We start from the raw sequence: 10,363 nt of genomic DNA, 5'->3' as shown, positions 1-10,363 counted from the left end.
TGCTAGGTTACTTCTAATCGGTTGCTGCGAGCTCAGTATGAAAGGCTTTACAAGTTTTTCTTCATTAGAAAAAGATAATATTTACAATCCAGTGTCCTTTTCAGGTAAAGTATACGTTGTCCTTACAAGTTCCTCCAGTTTCGGTTTTATAAACGCACAGTTAGAGAAGAATAGAAACGATAATTTCACTTGTCTCAGGTGTCATGCGTGAGTGCATGATATAAATGGCACTGCATTAAATGGTAAGTGCTGAGAAGAAAGCAAAAATACATAATGAGCAAAGAAAAGGCTCTTCGTAAAAGAAACAGAGGACCAGACCTACGCATCTGCTGGAGTTCTTAAGGCAGGGCTCAGTTTGTAGTTATGTTTAGTGTATATTAAACAGTTGTAAAATTTAAGTTTACCGGTGAGCCCTGTTGACTTGTTAGCATGATCAGTTCTGGTCCCCTTTAGGAATGTGATGCTATGGCACTTGGTGCAGATTGACAGACAGCATGTCAGACACGATTGTGTCCGTGCTGTATTCAGTAGTATGGCACAGAGAGTGCTAACTCACCCTCGAAATACCCATCAAGAACCCGAGTGGCTCTTTATTTACCCCTCTTACTAAACATCATTAAAAACTGCACAGCTGATGATTGGCTGACCTTTATACATTGCATTGACTCTTGCCAACAGACGAGGTGCGATTCGAGGTTTCCAAGGGGCAAGCAAAGTCTTTAATCCGAAAAGCCCTCCAACGAATGAGCGAATAAAGCAGAGATGATGATGATGCAGTGATAATAGAAAATGTTGCATGTGCGTCTTGTGAGTTAGCTGCTAGGTTTCTTCCTTCTGTTTGTCGTCTCCGCTTGCCCACTTCATTGTAGCCTTCTTATTTGGTAATCTGACAGAGAGATAGAGATAGGTGTTAGTGTCTTCCTGTTTGTAGTTGTTGAATAAGATTTGGTGCAATAACATTCCAATCTCTGGTTTCACAACGTGAGGTTTCGTTTTAATTATTATAACTCGGTAACCCACCGAGCCATCTGTGTGCTGCTGGTAAGCCAAACCAAACACACACTCACACAAACACACACGCTACTGATCTTCTCAGCTCTCTATTGCTGGGTGTAATGCTGTCACCAGCCACCCCACTGATATCCCAGTGTGCCTATCCCACATCTGACAAATATTTGATTTAGTGTCATTTTAAATGGGACATTTCATAAGACTTTTTTAAGATGTCAAATAAATCTTCGGTGTCCCCAGAGTACATATGTGAAGTTTTAGCTCAAAATACCATATAGTGTAGATAATCTATTATAACATGTTAAAATTGCCACTGTGTGGGTGTGAGAAAAAATGTGCCGTTGTAGGGTGTGTCCTTTTAAATGATCTGATCTCAGCACTAAATGGCAGTGCCATGGTTGGATAGTGCAGATTAAGGGGCGGTATTATCCCCTTCTGACATCACAAAGGGAGCCAAATTTCAATTAGCTATTTTTCACATGCTTTCAGAGAATGGTTTACCAAAACTAAGTTACTGGGTTGATCTTTTTCACATTTTCTAGGTTGATAGAAGCGCTGGGGACCCAATTATAGAACTTAAAGTCGCAATGAAAAGTAAAATAAAAAACCGTAATTTGTTTTGTAATATTGTGGTATTTTTTACAAATGATTTATCTGTGAGCTTCATTAATTTTTAAAAATTCATGTGCCCTCATAATCTTTAATCAAAAATGCAAATCTCCTCCCCTCCTAAAAACGATCTTTCTTTACACTGAAAAAAATGATTCATTGAATTTAATCAATTTTTTTAAGGTAAGTGGTTGCAATCAATTTATTTAAGCTACATTTATACAAAAATATTAGTAAAGTAAAATAAAATATAAAACTTTAGTTTAAATGTAGCTTAAATAAATTGATTGCAACCACTTACCTTAAATTTTTTTTATTTAATTCAATGAATCATTTTTTTCAGTGTACCTCTGGTCAAAATGTATGGCCGGTGGGCGGGGTCCGGAAAAAATATCGCCGCAATTAGCAACACGACCCAACTTGATCAAAAATCAGATCTCGATGCCGCCTTATTTAATTTCAGAGGCCGGTTTTACAGATACACGTCACCACGAGGAAAATTAGGCAATTGATACTTCAGTTTCATGGCGACTTTAAACATGAAAAAAGTCAGATTTTCATGATATGCCTCCTTTAATATGAAACGTGCACCCTCATGCAACTTATCTGAAAATATTTAAAAACGCTCAAATGAAGCCCGGACAATTGCGTTTACAGAGCATTCAGGGTCTTGTTCAGAATTTGTCTGTAAATATGTTATGAATAATCTGGCCCAGAAGCTGCTCTATAATACAATAAACAGGGATTAGGACTTTGGGCTGTTGTGTTTATTGTCTCTACAAACTAAAAACAAACGGTGCTAAATAGCACTAAAAGTGGTTCTTGGCTAGTAATCATAGAGGAACCATTTTAAGTGCCATATAGCACCAATGAAGTACCTGTGTAGAACCGGTATAGAACCATATTGTGCTATGAAGAACCATACTGTATGTGGTGCTATAGTGGTGCTATATGACCCCCATATGGTTCTTCATAGGTGCTATATAGCACTGAAAATGGTTCCTCTATGATTACGAGCCAAGAAGAACCACTTTTAGTGCTATTTAGCACCGTTTGTTTTAAGAGTGATATGTGATAGTACACCCTCACACACAGTTGAAAAATACTTATGTACAGAAAATGAGTAACTACAAATACTTCATTTGGACAAGCAGTGAATGGCTTTTTGTTCTTTCAGTAAAAACATTTAAATATCCCTCAAACAACCTAATCCCTTAAAGTGTTGCATCGCTTTAGCTTTGGATTACCACATCCTCCATCTGCTATATAATTCAAAGGCATCACTTCATTTTCCATTGCCCTCTGTTGCTTTCACGCTCTCTTTACATTTCACTTCTCTTACGTTTTTCTGCATTGGTAGCAGGCCTTTCCTTCTGCCCTCATCATGACTATCATGCCACAATAGGCATTGCCCCTCACCCCCACTATTGTGGTCACATCACCACGCTTCCTTACGCTTCTTACAGGGCACGTGTGCATGTCTGTGTGTTATGTAATGCTGCTGTTTCCTGTCCACTTTGTGCGTTGACCCCTATAGACTTCATTGATCAGAAAACTTTTCCCATTTATATAAGTGACAGAGGCAGTATGTCTTCTCATTTATGCTAATTTACGTGCCTCTAACAGGCTTGCCCTCAAGGCCACGGTTGGTGCTTGGACCAGCAGAGATAACATATTGATTTAATGGCAACCCGGATGAACATCAGGAGATTGCTGAAGGCTGTGTGGCGTACGCACTAAGACTGGGCTGTTTTTACACTTTCTAATTAAATTAGGGATTCAGTTTAGACTAAATACGGTAAATATGGTTTTGATAATTACAAAGTGAACATGAGTAGGAGGCGTAGACTTGGGGCAGCTTAACTGCAACAGACTATAATAGTCAATTTAAACCAAATTTAACAATCACAATAACATAAAGCGGGAAAATCCACCCTCACAACCGAATAGTTTGGGGACATGTTTGTTTTAGTATACTGCTCCCACACACATTGTCCTCCACCTAAAAGTCTTGCAGCCAAAAGTCTGTTTCCTCAAATGTAAGATGTTTTCTTTTTCTTTCTTTTGATGCTGTGTTCGTTCTTCGGGGCAAGTAGAGCGACGGTAATTATACAATCAGACTCATAACACTGAGTGTTAAAAGCTGATAAGAGAAGGAGGGGAAGGGGGCAGGAATAGACCTTGAAGAGGAGCCAGATTTGAGATTATTAACCGCTCAAATAACTCGACTATCAATAGCCCATAGATAATACAATAAACAATTGCATTCTATTCAAAAGAGACCGTACAAGCATCGGTCTAAGGTCTGAAACAAAGGGTAAATAAAGGTGAAGTGTGCAGCTCCGGAATTTCATAAAGGCGGTATGTTATCATTTCGCCCTTACCGTCCGTCCTGAATGCTTTCACATAAATAATCTTAAACCATTGTATTCTCTATTTAAAAGGTCACCAGGACACAATTGCGCAAGGAAATGACCTGGGGGGCTTTGTTGGAGTCAAATCCAGGAATTTGACCAGGTCTTACCTTTACTGTAGATGGCGGTCGGGAAAGCTGGTCCCCCCTGGAGGAACAGAGAAAAACAGAATAATGAGAAAGAAAAGCTCAGATCGCTTTTGCAATCACATAGGCAAGGTCCATTCAAGTACAAATTTGTAGCAGCAATAATGAAATGTGAAATCTGGAAGCTGAGGTAACGCAGAGGCAGCTAGCGGTTATGCGAGTCAGTGTGACCACAAACGACTGTGGTAATAATAAAAGAACCTGGTTCTTGATGCAGGAAAAAACATAATTCTGAATAAAATTAACATACGGTTCCTCAATTTGGGGAAAAATACCATTGACATGACCTTTATTTTTGGTTTTGAGAATTTCGTTTTTTTTTTCATCTTCTCTGCACCGTGATAGGACATGCAAACTGTTGGCTTTTTCACTTCCAGCTTCACGGAAACGTGCTAGTCTTGCCCAAAAGCAGTTTCGGGGTGTTTACATCTACAAAATGTCCCTATGGACGCCATACCATCCGATGCCAGCGTAGCAAAGAATGAGAGACGAATGCGTTCATTTTTGCGTGACTGCTCGGGTGCGCAGTGTTTTCCCCGTGCTATAAATAGCTTCCTTTCGGCCCAAAGCAGCTTACGAGTTAGAAATAATAAAGCACTTTTCAAGCTCGATATATATTCCTTCGCTTCAGTGAGCGGCTTTCATTTTGCATGTTACAGTTTATAAATAGAAGAGGACGCATAAGGACAAGGGGGAACACTGTAAAAGATATTGTGAATACAAATACTACTGGGCATGAAAAGCACAGTTCTAATAAAAGGTCTATTTTTGGACTCCACTAAAGCGTGCAATGATGCACTGCTTATGAAAAACGGTTATTGTGGATGTTATATAAAAAAGTATTGGTTGTTTAACGTACTAATGCACAGGATGTTATTTTTAAGACGATTTACTGAATCCACATTGATATACGAGTGCTTTGGAGAGCACTGTGAGTATATTATTGCATATTATAGAAAATATCATTAAATTAAACATTATTGCAAAATATCTTTATTATTCCCACTCGCCTGTGTTCATAAATTACTGCGGTGCTAAATACTGGAGCTTTTCCAAGAGCTCATTTTCCAAATTTGCTCCCTGGTTGCTGTTTATTAAAAAATGTGAAGCATTAAAGCGCCCGTGCAGGGTTGTGTGGTTCATACAGGATGAAATTCGGTGGCCAAGAAAGCCCTGCTTCACACTGGTATGGTGAAACAACTTTTCAAAGTGTGCATCCTACTATATAATGATAGTCAGCTTTTTTAAACCCTATTACTCATATACACATGTATTTATATACATGTATAGCCAAGGGGTTATTTACGGTATTTCTGTATCATTTAATGGCAATAATAGGATAAGTGCTATATAAGGTTACTTCCAACTTACAAAGCAATGTTTGTAATGAGTGGCTAGACAAGAGGAAACATCAACCTCATGGGTTGTGTCTCCAAGACCTATCGTGGGAAGATCTTTAGAGAGGCCGCAGTAATCCAAGATACCACCCTGCCTAAAAATGTCCCCAAGCAGACAGGAAGGAAGTCATTTTTGAGTGGCAACACACACAGGAAATCCACTTGATAAAAGAAAGTGAGGCGCGGAGTTCATGTTCGTCTTTACCTTTTAAGGAAATATGACTATAATAATTCTTTTAAAATTACTAAGCATAAATATACTTTTATATCTAGCTTTGGCATGTATGGGTGAAATGAGAATAGCAAATGATAACATTGTTGCTTATTTAATGTTTAGTTTCTTTTAAGTGACTCTGGACAGGGTTAAGTCTGATGAAAAAGTGGGCACTTTTGAATCTGCTTAGTTACTATATGCTTGATGACTATATGCTTAATGCTCTACTTAAATGATATACAGTATTTTAAAATCTATCCTCTCCTACGTTCACTTTCCCCTCGTCGGATCAGTTAGGCAGACGGTCATTGTTAGAATAGACTGAGAATAGATATAGATCTCTGTCCACCTATCGCCAAACTCGTTCAACCTCACGGATTAGCCAGATCCACCTGAGGCTATTCACCAGGCACACATGGATGGTCAAGATAGCCGAAATCACCATGGCAACAGCCATTCTTTGGCCCGTCATTGTAAGTGGAGGAAATGACAAATGAAAACCCATTTAGGAATGTAAAGCATCAAATCTTCGGGGTGAACTAAAGCACCTTGTCATTAGATAACTGAAGCACCTTACAAGCAAAAGTAATCCAGTACAGCATTGTGTTAGCAGTGCAAAAGGTTCCCAGGGAACACACATACTGATTGAAATCTATTGCTTTTAATGCATTGTAAGTCGCTTTGGATAGAAGTGTCTAACAAATGCATAAATTTAAATGATAGATGGTTTCATTGAAAATTGAGCTGAATACCGACAATCTAAGGTTATGGGTAAAGCCATAGGTACTCACTGTTGCTCCGCTTTGTCACGATCATCGAGATAGAACAGGGCAGTGGCGAGGAAGAACATCCCTCCCAGAACGATGACAAAGGGGCAAAGCATGAGGGCATAGCCCAAGCTCAGGAACTGCCATAACTCTGACATGGTATAGCTCTTCTGCAGCGAGTCTGATATCTGCAGGAAGACAAACAGAACACAATGCAAATTAGTTAGTGAGGCTAATGTAATGGTACTGTAATAGTGATCTTTTAACTGAACATCCCATTGTGTCAATAAACCTATAACTGGGCAACAGGCATTAATTTAATTATTGATTCAATTAAAGGTACATCTAGTTTGAATATGCTTCACATTAAAACTCAGGTACAAAGTTTCTTTTTTTCTATAGGGTCTCTTAGGACTCATACAGACAATAGAAAATCCAACTACATCTTTTCAAAACCTGTGAAAAGAAAACAAATTTACTGTAGAAAATGCAGTAATTGCTTGTCTAGCTATCCTAAAGCATTTGATAATATTACAACATAAAGCAAAACATATATTTTGTGATAAAAAATATGACAAGTTAATAATATGACAGTTTTGCATGTCTAATAAGGTACAAGAGCTGTCAGTGGGACACTGGTCACAAGAGATAGTTCACCCAAAAATGTTGTTACAAACCTGTATAAATTTTTTCTTCTGATGAACACAAGATATTTAAAAAAAAATTTGTAATCAAACCAACGGCCCATTGACTCATAGTAGGAAAAACCATACTATGAAAGTGAATACGACCTCTGATCGGTTTAATTACAAACATGCAGGTGAGTGAGTGAATGATGACAGAATTTTTGGGTGAACTATCCCTTTTGAAAAAGGTCCTACCGTATTTTCCGGACTATAAGTCGCACCGGAGTACAAGTCGCATCAATCAAAATGCGTTTTTAAGTCGTAGTGGACTATACGTCGTGTTTATTTGGAAAATGATTTCACAAAATCCAAGCCAAAGAACAGAAATTTAATTGGGAAAGGCAAGTTATTCAACTAATACCGGGGAGGCTGAATAGAAATATATAGAAAAAGAAAGATGAATTAACACTACAAGCCAAATCAAGTTCACCAAGATTCTGAAGTCATTCAACATAACTGAATCCATTGAATTACATAAATATAGAAGCAGCATACAGCGGACTCTCGCGGCTGTAAATGATAATGGTTTCTCTTGGTTCATATAAAATAATTTTGACATAAGTCGCACCGAAAAAAGTGCGACTTATAGTCTGGAAAATAAGGGTAATACATATACGATTTAGATACAGATATGTATCTTTGATGCACCAACGTGTATCTTTACGGTACAAATATGTACCCTTAGGTACAAAGGTGTACTTTTTAAAAGGGTACCACCCCAGTGACAATTTTTTTTCCTTTTTTCTTAGAGTGTACAGTACTTCTTACTTAATTACTAAATTAATCTGTTAGCATAACAACTAAGGCGCGGGTCCCATGGGTGGAGTGGGAATGCTGATTCAAAAAGATGTGTGAGTGGGTGCTGACGTTGAGGTCTGTGTGTTTGTGTGGCCCACACTCATAGCGTGCACACATATCTCATGCCTTCAGTATGCCAAACATTAATGTTGAGCTATTTCTTCGAATAAAATAAATAAAATAAAATAGGGTGTTTCTAGTGCGTGTCTAATTACATTTTTTTTTTAGAAAACATTGATGTAGATTGTGGCTAATAGTCTGTTTTATATAAATAATTAGACCACCCAATTTGCTGTAAGTGTGTAGATCTACATACAGGTGCTCTGAATGTTTTTACATCAGTTATGGTGAAATGTAGCATTGCAAGGAAAATGCCATTTCGTTCACAGATCTAGCACACACAAACAATATGTGCAAGACAAGTGCTGTTTGCCTAATACATGTTTTAAATCTATATTTCTACTCAAATAGGATTGCTCCGAGTCAGACACCATGAACGTCCAATGTCTGGAAACACTACAGTGTGATTGTCTAGTGTCAAAGTTCCTGTGGTTATCCTCTAAAAACTCTTCTTGTTTTTCTTTAGCATTGGAGGACTCAAGTACGTCACAGGAACCTTCTCACCAGCTTGTCAGAAATTATCGAGTATCTGTGTGTTGATGCATGGTTTGGTCACACATTCGTGAATTTGACAGCCCCAAAGATTTCTTTTGAGGATGAACTCAAGACCATTATTCGGCATAATGGCACACTTTTCAAAATATCAAAGCTTTCCCAGAAGTAGCTAGGTCATTTTAATTCAACACAGCCTTCACTCATTGCCACAAAACTAAAACACACAAAATATGTAACAAAACATTTGACATTGTCATAACCACACTGCCCTGCTATAGAGTTACTGAGAACCGCAGGTAGAGAAATTCAAGTAGATGGAATGTGGTGGGTTGCTAACAGTGCATCCGAGTGAACTTGACCCCTGCTCTTTAAGAGAAGGCCAACACATTCCTGTCAATTAGGACGGCTTAAGGCACGTCTGGACCCTGAAATGCTCATTTTTCGAACCCTTCTCTTATTTGCATGTCTTCTGGAATACAGGACTAGATTTAGTCTGGCTGGAAAATTGTTTATTTTCTACATGCTGCATTCTCTGTAAAGTCTGAGCTATATCCCAGCATAACAATATTGTGGCATAAAATCATTATCTGTGCCAGACAGGTGGATCAAATTCCAATGTCTGTGATGGAACGATAACAAATTGTATAAACAACTCGCAGGCAGATTAGTCACACTTTTTCCTTTGCGCGCTCATACTTTTAAACAATATGTGTTCAAGTAACAGATAAAGGCCAGGCAATCTCTTCTTAAGTACATGCTGTAAATGTACTTGTACTTGGGGTTGAATGTGATAATGAATTAAGTGAATAATAGGCCTGACCCCGGAGTCCGCATGAACCTGAACCTGTCAAAATCCTTTATAGAAGTTACTGTTTAACTTGGATCAGCTCCAATGCCTCCTGTTCGGAATCCCGGGAATGTCTGGCAGGAGTCGGAAGTCTAGGAACCACTGTGTCTTTTTCCAGAGTTGAGAAGAATGGTGGTTACAGTGCACTGTGATCGGTTTGGATTTGTTTTGTTAACATGAACGAGAATGGAAATCGGAAACAGGAAACCGCGCCAGGGTCGACGTTAGAAATCGGAGAGCACAATATCACACGGCACAAGGCACGGCAGCTTATTGTTAGACAGAAGTGCTTAAAAGTCTGAAGGGAACACTTGTGCTTGAATGTAGCTTTGTAACGCAACAACAGAATTATGTCTCCTGAGGACAGGTATTACTGGAAAGGCACGCAGAAACCTTTGGAGGGCTTTTTTACTGAAAACCGCCATTGTGATCTAAAGAATAAGAGTCATGTTGAATGTGCTTTTTTGTGTATCTTTACATAAAACCTGAATATAGACATCTAACTCACTTCTGTTTTCCAAACATCATGTTATCTCTCAAATCTGCTTGTTTGTCAATAAAATTATAACGGTTATCCATTTAATGGGCTAAGTGAAGATTTTATATTGATTTACCATAAAATAAGTCAATAAATAAAATAAGTGCTCTGCACAAAACAAATACACTTTCCTCTGTGCACTGTAAACCCGAACAGTAAAATCTACGAATTTAAAATGAGTGAACGGTACTCAAACAGTGAAAAAAGTTTATTCAACTCAAGAGTTTTATGTGTGTTCAACAATTTCACCACAATGAGTTCCACAAACTCAAATAAAATGGGTCAAAGAACTTTGCTTACATAAAAAAAACAACAACTTCC

At 38.3% G+C, this 10,363-nt stretch overlaps 1 protein-coding gene across 1 annotated transcript in view; it reads right to left on the bottom strand.

Annotated features, from left to right (window-relative positions):
* Positions 1-206: 206 nt before the first annotated feature.
* Positions 207-10,363, bottom strand: part of spns2 (SPNS lysolipid transporter 2, sphingosine-1-phosphate) — a 65,193-nt gene continuing 55,036 nt past the window's right edge. Inside the window, exons 11-13 of the mRNA XM_065271490.2 lie at positions 6,583-6,746; positions 4,145-4,181; positions 207-886 (exon numbers count right to left, since the gene is read on the bottom strand). Coding sequence (XP_065127562.1) covers positions 875-886; positions 4,145-4,181; positions 6,583-6,746 — 213 coding nt within the window. The 3' untranslated portion in view covers positions 207-874. The remainder of the gene's footprint in view (positions 887-4,144; positions 4,182-6,582; positions 6,747-10,363) is intronic.

The sequence above is a fragment of the Paramisgurnus dabryanus genome, chromosome 5 (genome assembly GCF_030506205.2).
Source record: "Paramisgurnus dabryanus chromosome 5, PD_genome_1.1, whole genome shotgun sequence".
Classification (NCBI taxonomy): domain Eukaryota; kingdom Metazoa; phylum Chordata; class Actinopteri; order Cypriniformes; family Cobitidae; genus Paramisgurnus; species Paramisgurnus dabryanus.
The sequence above is the reverse complement of the archived record's forward strand: the minus strand, read 5'-3'. Positions and strand labels throughout refer to the sequence as shown.